At 52.2% G+C, this 18,066-nt stretch overlaps 1 protein-coding gene across 1 annotated transcript in view; it reads right to left on the bottom strand.

Moving 5' to 3' along the window:
- Positions 1–1,321: 1,321 nt before the first annotated feature.
- The window catches only part of ASIC2 (acid sensing ion channel subunit 2), a 237,510-nt gene continuing 220,765 nt past the window's right edge, over positions 1,322–18,066 (bottom strand). The window contains exons 4-10 of the mRNA XM_090291321.1: positions 15,265–15,415; positions 13,054–13,110; positions 11,534–11,687; positions 9,048–9,139; positions 5,665–5,744; positions 4,043–4,111; positions 1,322–2,237 (exon numbers count right to left, since the gene is read on the bottom strand). Coding sequence (XP_090147447.1) covers positions 2,136–2,237; positions 4,043–4,111; positions 5,665–5,744; positions 9,048–9,139; positions 11,534–11,687; positions 13,054–13,110; positions 15,265–15,415 — 705 coding nt within the window. The 3' untranslated portion in view covers positions 1,322–2,135. The remainder of the gene's footprint in view (positions 2,238–4,042; positions 4,112–5,664; positions 5,745–9,047; positions 9,140–11,533; positions 11,688–13,053; positions 13,111–15,264; positions 15,416–18,066) is intronic.

The raw sequence follows: 18,066 nt of genomic DNA, 5'->3' as shown, positions 1-18,066 counted from the left end.
TAGTCATCATTTGTTATGGAGGCAATAGAAAATGAACATTGGGCCCCTTCCTGCAACTTTACACTGTTTTTAAGAATTTAAACCCAGATTTGCCAACAGCCTTGGACAACCTCAGCTGAGAGGAGACATCACAGGGATGCTCTGTCCCAACTACCTCCCGGTGGTCCCAGGGTTGCTGGCTCCCAGCCACTGATTATGCATGAGTGTGGCTGGTTGGCTTGTCCTACCGGGCAGTGGAGGAGTGCTGTCGTAGCACTCTGAGTCTGAAGGGGCTTCTGGGGGTTATCTATGAAGACACAGAAAGATTTTGGGTTATCTTCATTCTCAAATGGAAGGAATTGAGCCCAGAAAGGTGTAGGGTCTCATCCATTGTCAGGCAGCTCCTGAGAGGAGGTATGGGTCTGGGCTCTTAACTCCTGATGTGGGGCTCTTCCCAATTGGCCACAATGGGGTTATACCTTTCTCTTGTGTTAGTGGGTTGGGCAGGAGAGAGAGGGAGAGGGAGAGGGAGAGAGATTGATTGGGTGGCAGAGCAGGGATCAGAGCTCCAGACCTCTGGTCGAGCCAGTGCTTTTGTGCATCTGTGCGTGAGTGGAGCGTGCTCTTCCCAGCTTTGGGGGAGACTTTGAGTTGGAAGTGGTGGGGGTTAGGAACTGTCTCTATGAAATTAGCATGATGCTTTGAGGACAGGGATTCTGCCTGAACAGCAAGCTCTCTTTTGCCACAGGGGGGGGCTTGAAAGAGCAGGCGTCCCGCCACCAAAGGCACCTCCTACCTTCTTTCCCATCCAGACATCCTTGCAGGTGATTTGGGGAGCAAGGCAGAATGCAAATGTGACCTCTGCAGGGACAAGCAGTTCTGTTTGGTGGGCTGAAGCGGTGAGGTGCAGAGTGGGTGCTGAAACACTGGTGTGTGGGAGGGAGGCCATGCTGGGGCCTGTGTCCAGCCCAAGTCCACTGACAGGGTCAGGAGGAGTCAGGACGGAGCTGGAAGAAGAGTAGGGGGGCATGAAGGTTTCCTTTATGGCTTCTAGGTCTGGGCAGGTTCTCTGCCTCCCCCTCTTCATGCCATGTCTGGGCAGTACCATTCAGACCATGGCTGCAACCTGTCAGTGGGTTGTGAAGTCATTTACAGGATTGCGATCAACTGTTTATAAAGACTGAGAAGAGAAAATAGCATGAGCACATTTTGTAAAGGTAAGTGTTGTTGCCTAAAACTCTATAATAATCTGCGGCTTTTGACCCAGGAGACCGGGGTCTCTCTGAAGCTCTCGGGGAGAGAGAGACGCGCAGGGCGAAGAAGGCAGAAACCACCCAGCTGCTTCCAGAGGACCAGCTTTTAATATGACTGTGAGTGGAAGCATGAATAAATAAATGCCAGGGAAGTGGAAAAACCAAACCAAACCTCAGAACATCAAACCCAAATCAGAACACAAAACAGGTCTCTGACAGACAATAAAAGCCCCCTAAGGAAACAGAGTCAGACTGTACAAGCCATGTCACAGGGAGGCAGAACGACATGGGCACCGAGGATGAGTGCCGGGGCCACACAGGCCCCTGCAGGCGCTGGGATGGGACAGGGGGTGGCCCCCAGCACCCCATCAGCCGGCTCGGGGGAGGGGATGGGGTTTGTAGGCAGGTTAAGAACCTTCACAAACTACACAAAGACCAGACGTAGTTGACAGTTCTGCAGTTTCCCCTTGGCTGTGCAGTTGTGATTCCCGCATGGTCTCCTGGTGACTTGGGGCTGGAACCTGGTCCCACTGTATGGCCGCAGAGTGGCCCCAGGAAACCGCACGGAGGACTGTCTTGTCCAGAGACAGACGTGGAGGTGACGCCGTGAGAAGTCTGGGCATGCAAGCGCTTTATACATCTGGCAGTGAGATGTGATGGCAGGTTGGTTCCTGGACAGTCCAGAGGGTGACTCTCTTCTCCTAAGAGGGATGCACGGCGGGGCCCCGAAGACGCATCACATCAGACGTGGCCACGGCGAGATTTTGACAGAACGTTTGCTATGTGTGCATAGGGGGCTCTTGCTTCTTTCTGTCATTGGGGCCATCCCGCCCGAGCCTGCCACCTCCTGTCCTGGGTCCCGGGCCTCAAGGTCCGTCTGTGGGGTGCCAGTGGTCCAGGCTGTCAGCAGGCGATCTCCTCCAGGGTCCCCAGGGCCGTCTGCAGGGGCACATTCACAGTGTGGCTGATGGTTTCAGAGTGGTTTGGCATTGTCTCACACGTGCTCTGCGGGGAAGGGGAAGGTGGTGGTTTATGTTCCAAAGTTCCTCAGGTGCCCCCAGCAGCCTTGGGGACTGTCCTCTCCTGTGGGCCCGTCCAGGGCACTGCTCAGACACCCCATGCACAGGTTTGCCATCTCAGGCACGAGGCCGAAGGGTCTCACTGCCTTCAGAATCCTCACCATTGCCTACCTCCATGCACCCTGGGGTGGGGAGAGGGCTCTCTGGTGATGGTATTTCGGAGCTGGCTTGATCTTCTCTCCTAGAGGTCCCCTGATGTGCCACCGGAAGCTACATCTGAGTGATGTCTAGCTTTGGGGCTGGATAGCCCATCCTACCCTTGACCTTGGGGTCTCCTTTGGGGCCTGCCTGGGTGAGGAGGTGCAGCCTGCAGCTAGGCCTAGGGGAGCGGGTGCCCACCGTTGAGACCAAGCTACCAGGCAGAGGCCTCTGATGGCCAGAACCAGAGCCGGTCATAGCTGCCCAAAGAACCTTGAAGGTTAGGCTGGCCACAGGGAAATGCTGTCCCAAGTCCCCGAGCAGGGAATGGCTGAGACAGCTGTGAGTCTTCAAGGAGTTTCCCAGGCTGTCCTGGGCCGCTGCAGGTGGGAGGCTGGGAGGGATGGGAGCAAAGACTGGCCAGGAGGCTGTGCCAAGAATTTGGAGAGATTTGATGAGGAGGATACTGGGGGAGGGGGAGGGATGGAGCCTCTGCCTGAGACATTCTGCAGGCAGGAGGAAAGGCAGGCAGGGGAGGGAGCCTGCACTTGCTGAGCACTCACTATAAAGCAGGCAGCCCTGATGGCTTTACAGGCCGGTCTCACTTCATCTGCATGTCATTCATCTGCATGTCACCCTCACCCCACCCTTCCCATCCCCAGGTCCCTGTGATGAGGCAGATGCTCAGGGAGATAAGTACTTGTCCCCAGGCACATAGCTAAGAAGCTGGGACCTGGGATCCAGGCACGTCAGCTTAGTCCAGAGCCCAGGCACCTTCCACTCTGCCCCTCCTCCACAGCAGCTGTCCTTGCTCAAACAGGGGCCGAGGAGCCTGGGAGCATCAATGCGAGAGGTTGGCCCGGGTGATGGGCAGGAAGTGGTGTCTGAAACAGAACTGGGAGCCAGTGGTGCCTGCACCAGATAGCTGAGCCCCGAGCCTGGGAGGGACTGAGTTTGGGAAGGAGCGTGGACAGGAACACGGGGCTGCCTCTCCAGCTCTAGGAAAGCAAAGTAGAGCAGGACAGGGCTTAGGGGAGCTTTGGGTCCAGTTCTGACATCAACAGAGGTGTGGCCTTGACCTCTGGACCCCAACTACCTCAAATACAAAATGGAGATAAAAATGGACCTTTCCCTAGGCTGACTGTATGGCTAAAATGACAGAATGCTCTTAAGGCACATAGCACACGTCTGACCATGTGCAGGCACACAGTAGTAGCCAGTGGTAATGGGTCTTCTGCTGCTCCAAGCTTCCCAGGGCCCTATACCCCATGTCCCCTTCAAGTGGAGTAGAGCACTAGGGAACAGATCTCCATAGAGCACCTCTGGTTCTCTCACAGCCATAACATGGAAGTAGCCTTCTGTCCTGGGAGAAGCTGGGTTAGACCCAGCAGGACCAATCTTTGGAAGCATCTCCTGGAATCCACTGCATCCATATCTTACTGCCAGGCTTTGGGACAAGAGAGGCCCAAGGTTTAGTCTTGGATCTGGGAGCTGACAGGGTGCGCCCCTCCTGCTCTGGCCCCAGCACCTGGTTTCACGTCGCCCGTACAAACCAGAGGGGCAAACAGCAGACAGGCCACAGGCTGCTCTTACCATGTTCTCGTCGTGGCTCCCGTCATCCTCCTCTTTGCCAAGCAGGTCTAATAGTTTCTCTTTGATCAGCTGCAAGAAAGGCGGGAAGGGAGGGGTCAGGCTGAGAGGCTGGTGCAAAGGTAGAGAGGCCTCCCTCCATCCGGCCCAGCTGGGGACCCCCAGCAGCCACAGTGGCCTGGGCTGCAGCTGGCTGGACCGTGGCAGGAGCCCCGCCTGGCAGCCAGCACGAGGAGCCACTGCCTGATCTTTGGGCTGCAATGGGGTTTTGGTGCAAGAGCAGGCACTGTATCGCATTGTGGACCCCCTTCCCCTGTGGATGCAGAGTGTGGGTAAGGGGTGTGTGCTGGCATGGCTGGTCCCCATCTGCCCTCAGGAGCAGCCAGGGAGCCCCTTTCTGAGACTGGGCCTGGGGGACAAGATTCTAATGACTTCCAGGCCTGTCAATGGCACAGCTCACAAGATCAGGTCATACCTAAGGTTGTAACATTTTATTTCTAGAAGTGAAGGGTAGTTATTAAATATGCTATCTGGTGTGATTCAATTTCCATAACTTTGTGCAGCTTCTCACAAACATAATAAACAAAGCAGATAAAATCTGGCCACAAGACGTGGTTTGGGTTTGGGGAACAAGGTTATCATGTTGAAAGGAAGGGTGTAGACTCCAGAGAGCCCTGGCCACGAGGCCCTCCAGCCCCACAGCGAGCGGCCTCTGGCCATGGCCGAGCCTGCGGTGGTCCTGGGGCCTGCATGGGGCCTGGGTGTGCCCGAGGCCTTCTGCAGCCCCTGGAGCAGCTGGGTCTGTGGAGCTGACGAGCGCCGAGCACTCCCAATGCCAGAGGCTGCCGTTGCTGTCTCAGGAGCTTTCAGGTGCTTCGTCCCACCTGCCCCTCGAGGGAGACATGTGCTTAGACTGCCGGCAGCCAGAAGCCGCAGGTGTGCCCTTGCTCTTCTCAGGACTGAGCAGGCTTGCTGGGAAATGCCCCTCACCGCAATCTGCCTGAATGTGAAGGTACCACTCAGGTGACCGGCCAGCCAGAGGGCAGGAGTGTGTGCGTGTGCATGGTATATGTGTGTGCATATGGTGTGTGCGTGTCTGTGAGTAGTATGTGGTGTGTATTTATGAGTAGTATAAGTGTGTGTGGTGTGGGAGGTGCATGTATGTGGTGTGTATTTGTGAGTAGCACATGTAAATGTGGTATAAGTGTGTGTTTGCGGTATTTGTTAGCATGTGTGTGATAGAAGTGTGTGTGGTGCGTGTGCATGTGGTGTGAAAGTGTGGGTACAGACACACCTATGTGTGGGTCTCCACGTCCAGCCTAGCAGGGGAGGGGCTCAGAGCTGGCTTCAGCCCAGTCTTGGCTCCTTCTCACCCCTTCTCCGTCCTCCCTGCTGGTGTAGACAGCCCCCTGCTTTTCCCTCTCTAGGACTGGGGCTTCGTCTCCCTCCCAACCATCCCTCCCCCAGGCCTAGGATGTGGTGACAGACAATACTCATGGACAGGGAGGAGAAAGCAGGCTCTCGGGGACAGAAGCTGTCCTCTCCCCAAGCTTTTGTACCGTTCAGTGGGGTAGGATAAGGGACCCGCATATGGTCACTTCCCCGTGAGTAATCCCAACACTTACCTCATAAATATAATCAAAGAGCTCTAGTATTGTGAGGATACTAGCACCAATAAACAATCCCATCTGGCCACCAATATCACCTGGAGAGAGACAGGACAGACCAAAGGTTTGGCTTTACTCGCAGCACTTCCAGGAGGGGTGCACAGACTAAGAACTCAAAACCAGATCTTCTGAATCATTCCCCCTCTGGGGAGTCAGGGCTTGCAACTGAAGGCCAGGCCTTTGACAAGTCCCTCCCTCAGGGCACAGCTCTGAGAGCTGATGGCTTGCAGCACCCAGTGAGGATGGGAACTAACCTGAATGCTTATTGGAGGGCTCTAGAATAGACCTCATAGGCTAACAGGCTTGCCAATTATATTCAAAACCACACTGATTGGGCCTTGTTTTGCCTCTGGGCTGGGAATAGAGATAACACATGTGTGGTCCTTGCCTTGGTCAAGGGTACAGTCTATCCTGAGACACATGTGTCAGGTGTCCCAGGTAGGGAGTCTCAGGAGCAGTGTCCTAAGAGGCCACCCCCCTGCTTTCAATCATGACACCAGGGCCACCTTGGGGCACTTCTCACCCTTGGGATAAGGCCATTGGGAGCATCTTCTATCTCCCTAACACAAAGGTAAATGTTCAATTTGGTCTCTTTCTAGAGCAGAGGTTCTTACCCTGGGGTGGATGGGCCCCCTTGACCGAAGTTACTCCAGACTGGACTTTAGATCCCCCTGCATCAAAACTGCTGGGAGAGTTGTATTCAGTGTAGATGCCTGGACCTACCCTAGGCCAACAGAATCAGAATCTCTGGGGGTGGGGTCTGTAAGTCAGGATTTATGAGTTCCCCAGGTGGTCCTCTGGCCCACCAAACTCCTCTGGGAGCTTCAGATCTTTGGAGACCTTCTGCAATGGACTGAAAACGCTATGTATGTGCACCTGGGAGTTTGCAGTGGAGGGTTTGTATTTGAGAAGCTGTTTTCCAATTCTCCAAGGGGTTGTGATCCCCAAGAAGCCCTAGGTCTTTGCCCCACTGTTCTCTAGGGGCTCTGAGCTTAGAGTAGTCACCAGCTTGCTGTGTGGCTTTGAAAAGTCCTGACCTCTCAGCAGCTTTGCTTTCAAAGGACCCTAAATGGTGGAGGTCATTGGGAGGGGGCTTGGGGGAGATGGGTTGCATAGTGCTTTCCAGCTGTGATCTCTGAGGCTGGGCTGGGGAGAACGCTGGCAATGGGGGACAGGGGGGTTTCTGCTGGAGGTGGGCATACAGTCCTCCTAGAGATTCCAGGCGGAGCTCTCGGTCTGAGAACCTTCTGATGGGTTACAGCTGCCCACTCCTACCCTGATTATAACTGGGAAGAGCCCACCAACCAGTCCTGAACAAGCCGAGGTCGTGGGGAGGGGGCTCTTCCTGGCGGGCCTTGGTGCTGAGCTCAGAAAGGCTCCCCTTCATTCCCGTCCTTCCTCCCAGCTCTTCTCACGCCCTCCGCGGAGGTTTCCTGGGGCATGTGCACTTATGTACATGCATGTCAGGTGCGATGTGTGTGCGTGTATGGGTGTGACGCGTGCCTGAGTGTGGGGTGTGTGCCAGCGTGCTGTGTGGGTGCAGTTTGTATGGAAATAGGCAATACAGCTGGTGGTTGATGGCTTTTTGTAGGCGTCTCTCTAGGTGCAGGGCAGGTGCACGGGCTGTGTGTGAACGTGGCTTTGTGGGGGTGGGCACAGCGCGTCTGAGTGTGTGGGGCATGAGTGGGTGTGTGCAGGTGTGAGTGTGTCAGGGCGCAGGGGCAGGTGAAGGTACTGAGTGTGTGAGCCTGCGGGCACACAGCACGCGTGCGGGTGGGCCTGTGCGGGTGCTCGCTTGTGTGTGCGGGACAGCACGGTGTGTGTGGTGCTGGGGGGCAGTGTGCCCGGAGGGGCGGCTGTGGGCTGCGTGGCAGGGGGAGAAGGCCTGGTTGGGCCCGGCGGCTGAGGGTTCACAAGCCACAGACGGCAGCAGCTTTTCTCGGCGGGCTATCCTGGGTGGGAGCAGGGTGCTGGGAGTGCTCACCCTCGTATGTGATGCAGAACTGAACTGTCCCTCCTGACAGATTCAGAGCTCAGGCCCTCCCTGCTCTGTGTGTGTGTGCGTGTGCGTGTGCGTGTGTGTATGACAGTGAGCTTATGTGGGGAGAGGGAGGAGAGGTGGGAGGAGGCGCGTCTTGAGTCCGCTTTAGGAAGTAAAGGTGGTGAGAGTGGGTGAGGGGCCTATATCTCTGGTGCATGACCGCTACCTCAGGCCCAGGGCACACATCTCTAGGCTTAGCCCCTTTGGCCATAAGGGCCCCAGAGGCCCGAGTGACAGCCACCTTAATCCAGCTGGGACCCAGTTGTGGCCCAGCCTCCAGCTTCCTGTGCGATGTGCAGAAAGGCCCAGATGGCGCCTTGAAACACCAGCTGGGGCCTGGGTCTCTGGCATGGAGACCGTCTAGGTACCAGAAACGACTATTCACAGACCTTCTGGGAGCTGGGGCTTTCTTACATTTAACCAGTACAACCAGCACAAGGAGTGGGTTTTATGAGACCCAGTTCACAGAGGAGGGACCTGAGGGCCAGCGAGGAGAAGCCACTTGCCTACGTTCTCACAGCTGGTCTTTCCTTTATACTTGCAGGTAGGAGGTGCCTGTTCCCCGCCCCCTCCCCTCGCCATTCTCACTGGCTTCAGCTCACGGAGGCAACAACGGCTATTTTTCATTGCAGATCCTTTCTGGAGAGCTAGTAGGAGTTGGGAGGAGGGCCCAAGGGGCAAGTCTTCTAACTGGCAGTCCTCAGGGGTCTTGTGAATTTTGTGCTGGGCTGGGGCAGGGTTAACATGACCTCCCTGCCTCCATTATGTGCCTACAGGGCCAGGAGAGCTGATGTGAACTTGCGTGGGTGGCCGTCAGGTTAGTAGATATCTGGGAACAAGCGGGGGTCACCTGGCCTTCTCAATGCAGCAACATTGCTTTCCAGGTGGGGCTCAACTGGGGGCCAGCCACCGCTCAGCCTACCCTGCACCTGATAGCTCCCTGTTCCTGCCACGGCCCCGAGGCTCTGATCCAACCCAGGGGCGGGAGACCGTGGAATCCAAGAGGGCAGCTCGGGAAAGGCCCTGAAACATCTTTAGCCTACCCGCCTCAATGTGTTGATAGGGAAACTGAGGCTGAGACTGCAGCACTAACTGGCCGAAAATCTGCGCCACCCTGGAGCTCCTCCCGTTCTGGCACAGGAGTAGGGCAGGGAGAGAGGAAACCGTTAGTGAGTATAAAGGTTTGCCTTGTCAGGAGGCAGATCTCCACCTGCCTGCCTGCCGCCCACCTGCCATCCCCCCTCCCTCTCACCTCCTAGGAGATGTGGACATCGCTTGTGCACTAGACACGTCAACTTACCAAGTAAGGCAGCAACTTCATACGCCTTCTTTTGTTCAATTGTCTCGTAATTGAGAGCCTCAAAAAATATATCCAGAACAAGGATGTTCTCTCTGCAGAGAGAATGTTCAGTGTCATACATAGGTAGAACCATCAGCACCCCCAGGGATCACCTGACACAGCTCCCCTTGGACAGAGGGAGAAACGGAGGCCCCGGGAGGTGAAACAACTGGCTCGAAGAGCGAGCTGGTTAGTGGCAGAGCTGGGACTTGGGACCAGGAGCCCCGACGCCCAGCCCAGGGCTCTTCCCAGGACCGGAGGCACATGTCAGCGGCCCCGTTGCCCTTTAGCTCCCTCCCCCCACTCTTTGCAAGCTTTGCAGGAGTGCTGCCCACTCTGCAGGTTCTTGGACCTCCTAAGGCTCTGCCTGGGTCCTTACCTGCAGGTGAGTCAGGACTCTCTTCTATTATGTATGTATGTATGTATTTATTTAAGAAATTGAGTTTATTGGGGTGACATTGGTTCACAACACCATACAGGTTTCAGGTGTACAACTCAACAACACATCATCTGCACACTGCACCGTGTGCGCATGGCCTGAGACAAAGTCTCTTTCCGTCCCCATGCATCCCTCCTTTGCCCACCTGCACCTACCCCTGCGGCTCTCAGTAGCCCAACACCCCTACCCTCTGACAGCGGTCAGTCTGTTCTATGTGTCCATCCATCTATTTTGTTCATCAGCTTATTTTGTTCATTAGATTCCACATAGGAGTGAGATCACATTTAGCTCTTGACGAGGCTTGCCTGCCCCAGCTGACCTCCCCTGCCCACTCCGGAGAGACCCCCGAGCTCCTACTGGGATTTACAACAAGCTTCTCCTAGTGGGAGGCCCTGCCCTGGCATTGCCAAGTCAGCTGCCAGAACCAGAGTGGCTTTTTAGGGTGCAAACTGGTATCTGGCTGGGGTGAGGGGTTTTGGTAGAAGCACGGTGGTTCCCTTTTGTTCCTTCAGGCAGATGTGTTAATGAGACACATCTTGGCAGGAGGAGTCATGACTGCCTGCAAATGTCTGCTAAGCAGCAGGACCTGGCACCTCCTGCAACCCCCACTCCTTCCGTGTTGCTGACAATGCCCTTAATGCCTCCGTCCTCATCCCGCTGAACAGAAGTAGTTAGGTTTGTAGACACCAGCGCCAGGCTGGGCTTTGGTGACTGTGCTGGCAGGAGGGAGCAGCTGGGGAGAGGGGAGCAGATCCTCCTCCCTCCACCAGGGTTCTCTGAGGCCCCACTCCAAGTGCCACCATCTCTTGCCTGGTTTACGGCAACTGCCTCCTAACAGGCTCCCTTCTGCCCATTTGGCTTCCCATCCATCCTCTAAACTGCTGCCTGAAGGATCTTTCTAAAACTGCTAAACTACTTCAAATTAAATAAAATTACAGTTCAGTTCCCGAGTCACTCAAGCTACATTTAAAATGCTCAGTAGCCACACGTGGCTAGTGGTTACCATGTTGAAATCACAGACATAGAACATTTCATCGCGGAAAGTTCTGTTGAAGAGCAGTGATCTACAGTACAAATCTGAGCCTGTCACCCACCTACTTGAAGCTCTCCCGTGGCTCCCTATTTTCTTAGATAAAATCCACTTCCTGCCCACCCCCCCACCCTCCCATCCAGACCTCCACCTCACATGCAGTGGGGACCTGCTGCTCACACACAGCCCCCTGGCCCAGCTTCTGCTCGCAGTTCTTTTGTCTGTCCCGTACTGGTTCCCTCTCTAGAGTCTGCCTGTGACACTCCCATCTCCCATGTCTTTCATTCATTTATTCTGTTAAAAGATTTTGTTTGAGCATCAACCCTGTGCCAGACACTCCACAGCAGAGACCCGAACAGAAAGGTTCCTGCCTTGAGGGAGCTTTCAGTCTAGGGAGGGAGGCAGGTAATACACACACACACACACAAATATAGAATTACACAGGGTGTGAACGTTATAAAGACAAACACATGTGCTTCGGGGGAAACATAATAGGAGGGGGACTAATTTAGCTGTTGGAGGACATTTAAATGAAGACCTGCATAATGAAGGGCCGGTTAGGTGAAGAATGAGAGGAAAAGCATTTGGGGAAAGGGGACAGAATGTGCAACGCCTGCCTGGAAAACGCCTAGGCATCGTTTAAAAAAATAATCTCTGAAGCTTTCCTTGACCGCATCCTCATGCAAGGTGCAGTTGTCCATCTCCTTGTGTCCTTACTGCCTGCTCAGCCTTGGTAGCATTCTGTTGTATACCTGTCACCCCACAAAACTATAAGTTCCCTAAAGGCAGGGGCTGCACCTTAATCATCGTTGTCTTCCTATCGAGAGCTGAGCAGAGCGCCTGGCCCAGAGTCGATGCTCAGTTAATACCCGCTATGTGGAACTAACTGCTTACCTTTGCCTTCTTCCTCGATTGCCCCTATTTCCTCCTGATCCATATGCCCCCCACTCCCCCGCCCACATGCCCCCCGGAGCTTACGAGATATACTTTTCGGATTTGTTAAATTTCTTCTCGAGGTACTTGGCTGATGTTTTGCTGGGGATCTTCACCATGGAGAGCTCTTTGTTGTAGCGTGTCAGGTTGCAGGGTGTCCTGCAGAGACAGTAATTACTGTCCTTTTCTGCCAGCAGACCTGGGGGGGAGAGGCAGGCAGGGCTTAGCCGGGGCGGGGACCGGGGCCTCGGGGCCCAGCGCAGCCTGTCCGGCAGCAGAGAGGTGATCCGGGAAGCGGTACCCTTCTGCGTAAGTGAGGGGTCGTGGGCTGAGGAGAGAGGAGGAGCTGGGCTTTTGCTTTAGGCTGAGGGTGTGAGCGCTTATTTAAAAAGTGCCCGCTCTTTCTAGGTTGCTCTCGGCCCTGTTTCCTTCTGCTTCTTTTACTGTGATGTCGCCCTTTAAAAAGTCCTGAAAGGCGTCACTTTTGGAGAATGGGCCCTTCCGCTTCCCAGGGCCTCCCGCTCTGCTCCTAGCCTCAGTGTTCTCATCCACAAAATGGGCTGCCTGTCAAAGGCGAGTGTGGGAGACCATTGTATGTGGCCCCCGGCTCTGCGGGGTTCCCTCTGGGGCTGCCTCCCAGCCAGCGCTCAGCTCACCTCCTGCGCCTGCTGGGTTAGGATGCAAGGATTCACACTTCTCCTTAGAGGCAGAATCTCCCTCTCCTCTCTTCTTCCACTTGGGACACGGGTCCTTGAAGACATCATTTCGCTCCCTTCCTCTTTCCTCTATCTATCTCAGTGTTTCCGGCTACCCATGAATTTTGTGGTATCTTCGCTCCAAGGACAGACTGAGTCTTTACACACGTTGAAAGTAATTTCCTGTCCTCTCAGCCAGGTCCTCCCTCCCTGATATGTGAGTCCAGAGCTGCCCCCACTTAGAATTTGAGTCTGTATGATTTAAAAGTCCTCTCTGCTTGTCTTGATTACAAACCATTTCCTACATCTGGAGAAAGGCAGGCATGTGGCGTGGGTCTAGCTTTGGGCGTATAGCTTGGTGGAATCTCTCTCACCTGGTTTTCCAGGTGGGGTGGTGCTGGCGGTGGTGGAGAAAACCAGCAGAGTTATTTCAACCCGGAAACACCAAGCAGGAGGAGGGGAGTGCTCAGCACCTTCTATTTGCACACGTGGAATGCATACGTGGAATGCACACGCAAGGGCCCTGACCTCTTTCCTTTCCCCCACCTTCCTGGGCTCAACGGCTTTGGAACAACCTTGGCCTCCTTACATGAAACCCCAGAGTGTGTGGGGGGAAAGACTGTCAAGCTCCCCCTGAGGCCCACTCCTCTCTCCCCACCTCTCCGCCTCCTTTCTCTCTCCCAGCGCCCTTTCTGGCCCTCATCCACCCGCATCAGTTCCTGCCCCACCTGCTCTCCACCTCCCTCTCCTGCAGCCTGCAGCCAAGCCGCTCTGTCCAGCCTCTTCCCTCCCCCCACCCTGTCCGGTCCCCCTCCCACCCCGTCTCTCTCCCACACCTTCCCCGTCACTCCACGTGTCCCCAGTACTGACCGAGGGCAGGCTCTGCGCACTCCTTGTGCTGCTCAGGGGTACAGAAAGGGGCATCCCCTGCAAAGGAGAAACACAGGGAGAGGTACTCGGGCAGCACCCCTCCCCTCCTGGGGCTGAGCCTGGGGCTGGGGCTGGGGCTGGGGGGAGGGAGTGTATTTCGTTACTGGCAGGGCGGCAGTCTGCTAGTGGGCAGTCAGAAGGGAGCCCTTGACCAGGGCAGCCTGGGGACATCGGGGGTTCTCATCTGCTCCATGACCTTGGGCCTGGTGATAACAGGACCTTCCCAGATTGCTTGGGCTGGTCATGGGTGAGAAACCCTGAAAGTCAGGGGAGCTACTGAGTCCTGGGTGGGGTCATCTCCTTAGCACACAGGGCCACCCTCCGATGAAGGAAATACATACTGTATCCTGCCTTCCCAGGGTACCGGAGTGGCAGTGAGGGAGGAGGGCTTTGAACCCAGGCCAGCCTGAGCCCAGGATGGGGGCTCCTCCCGCCACACCGCAGTGCTCTCTGTGAGAAGGGCTGCTCTGTAAGTGCCTCTCTGCTGTGCCCTGGATTCCACATCAGGAACTGAGATGCCAGTAAGTGTCATGGGTGGAATGACTGAAGTACCCACTGCTTACTGTTCACGCAGGCTCCATGAGGGAAACCTTCCTGGCTGGTGACCCAGTCTGGGCAGCAGGTGGGCACCATTATGGCTCAGTTGTCATTCCTGGCATATCTTTGTAGAAATGCAGGACCTATTACTTTCTCTTTTACCAAGTGCTAAAGTGAACATCTGCCACAATGTCTTTTCTTTTATTTAAAAAAAAATATTTTATTTATTTATTTTTAGAGGGAGAGGAAAGGAGTTTGGAGAAAAAGAGGGAGAGAAATATCTATGTGAGAGAGAAACATCGATCGGTTGCCTTTTGTACGCACCCCAACCAGGGACTGACCCGGGCACGTGCTCCGACCAGGAATGGATCTGGGACCTTTCGCTCTGTGGGATGATACTCAGCCTGCGGAGCCAGGCCAGTCAGGGCCCGATGCCTGTTTCTTACCATTTCCCCAAACACTTTTTTAAGAGTTGAGGAGCTGTTATGCTTCCTTCTTTCCAATAATAATAATCTAATTGATACATTTTCCTTTTGCCCTGTTTTCTAGGCAGCTCAGAGGCTATTTTAAAGATCAATAATTATAATCTTAGACTACTGAACAAATTACTGATTACTAATAAAAAAATACAAAATTTAGGTGTGAGGATGTTCATTTCAACATTGGTTCTATCAGAAAACAATTGATGATGAACTAAATGTCCAATATAAGGATTTTTAAAAATATACTTAAATAAAGCATGCTATAAACATGAAATAGTAGCTGTTAAATATGATAACAAACTTCCTGGAATGCAGTAGGTCTACAGTCAACGGGAGTTTTGGTTTCTCTTCTCCTATGCTAATATATAACAACCGCTGACTTTTGAAGTTTAAAAGGCATTTTTATGTCTTAGCCTAATTTTATACTCACAACAACTAATGTTTTTGTTTTAAAGATAATGAAGGTGAGAACAGAGAGGTTTAGGAACTTGGGCCAGGACACACAGCAGGTGAGTGGTAGAACCTGAATTAGAAGCCAAGGCCCCTGCCTCCAGCCCCATTCACCCTTCCATGATGCAACACAAACTCTTCCTGCCCTAATCAGCCCCCACCCGCTCTGCAAGTCTGCCTGTGACATGCCGACTACCTCTAATGAGACGGCCACATGCACTGTTAGTCTGACAACAGAGATGTCTGCACACGCACATTTACTTGTTGGCTGATGGACTTGGCCTCATCTGAAAGAGTGCTGGACATTTGGATGCAAGAAGGGAAACATCTGGATGAAAGCAACATATATCTGGATATGTGAACATGTAGCACACCAAGGTGCAGCAATTGCAAGCATCCAGGTATCTGGACACAACGGACAATTATCAAACATATTGAGCAATGGGAGGAACATTTTCCAAACATGTGGACGCATATGGACACCAGGATGCTGCCTTGGTTGCTAGAGTGGATGTTTCTAGCTGCCCTCTAAATGTTTGGGCACCAAATAAGCCTTCCCAGAATGACACCCCTTTGGATGCTTGTGGAGTGGGCGAAGTGTTTCCCATCAGGGTGAGAAATGCAAAGAAGGTCCCGGGTGGTCCCCAGCGGGTCCTGCGACCACCCATCCCCTGGTGCTGACCTGGCATGTGGACCATGCGGCAGTTGCAATTCTCCACGATGTAGCGGGTCTCACAGTCAATCCTACAGGCGGTGATACTGTAAACAGGAAAGAAGTCGAGTCCCATCTCTGAGGATCGGCACTCACCCCACGGCGGGGGCAGGTATGTGAGCTGCAAAACAGGAAGGAGGAAGGGGGCAGCGGTCAGCCTCCATGGATTCAGGGGCTCATTCCTCCACTTAAGCAAATCAACAAACAATTATTGAGCATCTACTGCATCACAATCCAAATTCTGCTGACCTCACGTGCCTTCCACATCTGGCTCTAACACCAGTTTTCCTATCTTCTCTCTTATAACCTTCCCTTACACATGCCACGTGTCTCACCGCTTCCACACTGTCATCTCCCAGCCCTCGGAAGGACCCAGTTAAATTCTACCCTCTTCACTTGGGACCCCAGGCCTAGACCTGAAGGATGGAACCTGGAGGAAGATTAAGGGTGAAATGGCCTTGGGCATAAACGGTGCTATTTAGGATCCTTGGCCCTGACTAGAGCAGATCTCCAGTGTCATGCTGTGGACAAACTCTTCTGGGGAGCATGTCACTTATTCTCAGAGGTCCCATGACCATAAAATGTCCTGACACCTATGGCACTTGCCTGCCAGGGATGAGGAGGGTGATGGATGAGGGAAGTAATGGTTGTTGAGCGCTTACTCTGTGTTAAGCCCCAAGCCAAATCCTTCACATACCTGTCATTTTTAAAAAATTTAAGAATAAAAAATACAATAAAATGCACACATTTTCAGTGCACACTTTGACAAATTCTGAAAAATGTGTACACCTTATGTAGATGTACCACTTCATTCAAGATAAAAGACATTTTTAAGTCACCCTAGAAAGTTTCTTCCTGTCCCTTTCCAGTTAGCCCCCACCTGCCTAGACAAACACTGTTGGGAATTCTATCGCCATTGGTTGGCTTTGCCTGTCCCCAAATTTCATAGAGATGAAAACTTACACTGTGTGCTCTGTTGTGTCTGGCTTCTTTTGCTCAACAAAATGTCCATCACACAAAGTAAACTTCACAACAAAGGTATTGCATGAGATAAAGAAGGTTATTTCACAATGATAAAAGGATCAAGAGGATATAAAAATGTGAAAGATGCATTGCCTAATGATAAGTTTCAAAAATACAGGAAGCAAAAATGGACAGGACACAGAGAGAAATAAATACACATGCAGAGTTAGAGATTTTAACACTGCTCTCTCAGTAACTGATGAATAAGGAGACAAAAAGCGACAATATAGAAGATTTGAGCAACACTATCAAACAACGTGACCTAACTGCCTTTTAAAAAACAGTATACGAACAGTTACGGGATACATGAAGTCTTTGGGTGTCTGTGGACCATCCACCACGATACACCAGGAAACAAATCTCAATAAGTTAAAAAACAAAAGTGTAGGGAGTATGTTTTCTGACCAAAGCATAACTAAGTTAGAAATCAATAGCAATGAGGAGAAAGGAAACAGAAGTTACCAATGTCAGAAATGAGAGGATATCGCTCCTGATCCTACAGACACTGTAAAAATAGTAAGAGACTATTCTATACAACTCTTTGTTAATAAATTAAAGACCTTAGATGAAACAGATAATTTCCTTGAAAAAAAAAAATACAATAAAACGTGCACAAGGAAGAAATAGAGGAGCATAAATCTTATGTTTATCTTTTCCTATTCTTTTTTGTCCATTCTTTTAATCTGTCAGAATACTTACATATTTAAGGTAATGTCTTGTAAACAACTGATTTGCATGTTGCTGCTTTATCCTGTCTGACAAGATGGGAGGGTTTAATCCAGTTTCATTTAACATGATTCTTCACACCAACGAGCTGAAGCCCATTCTCTTGCTTTGCTTCCTCTTTGTCCCCACTGCTCTGTCCTCCTTTGTCTTTCCTGAATTCTTCTGTGTTAATTTAATATTGTTTTAACAGTTCCTTCCATTTCCTCTACTGGCTTTGGATTTATGCCTCTTTGTATTATTATTTTTAGTTGTTGCTCTAGGATTTACAATATGTGGTCTACCTTGAATTACTGTTGTACCACTTTGCATATAGTTCTGATTCCATCCCTTCCTGTCCATCATGCTTGCTGGTATTGAATTCCCATTTGATATCAGTTTCCTTCAGGCTAAAGAACTTTCTTGACTATTTTTTGTACTTGCAGGCATATATTTTACTCATGGTTTGCTTGTGGCAACATTTCTCAGTTTCGTCTTTATTTTTGAAACATATTTTGACTCTGTATAGAATTCTGGGTTGTTAAGTGTTTCCTTTTAGCATTTCAGAATGTTGCGCTGCCTTCTGGCCTCCTTGTTTCTTCCCGTGTTCAACCTCTCTGGCAACCCTGAGCTCTGACTTGGGACTTTTTAACTCAGTGACAGCTGCTTGGGGCTGGAGCTCCAACTCCAGTGTTCCCTGAGAACTGGACGTGCCCTCAAGGGAGAGGTCAGGTCCCTGTCCTCAAGGGCCATACACCCTCCAGTGTCTGCCTGCTTTAGTCTTAGCTTTAAAATATTCTGCGTATAATTGCTATTTCCAGGAGACTCCGCCTGAGAAAAGCTATTCCACCATTACTGAGAACCGAATTCTCCATCCTTATTTAACACTCACAGGACTCCTTTGAGGGAGATGTTCCTAGTCTCATCTTATGAATGAGGAACCTGGGTGTTAGAAAGGTGGAGTCTGCTCAAGATCACACAGCTTGTAAGAGGCTGAGCCAGTATATATGGTCCTGGGGATTTCTGACTCCAGCCTTGTGCCTGTCA

The sequence above is a fragment of the Furipterus horrens genome, unplaced genomic scaffold (genome assembly GCF_987537825.1).
Source record: "Furipterus horrens unplaced genomic scaffold, mFurHor1.1.pri manual_scaffold_11, whole genome shotgun sequence".
In the NCBI taxonomy this organism is placed as follows: Eukaryota; Metazoa; Chordata; class Mammalia; order Chiroptera; family Furipteridae; genus Furipterus; species Furipterus horrens.
The sequence above is the reverse complement of the archived record's forward strand: the minus strand, read 5'-3'. Positions and strand labels throughout refer to the sequence as shown.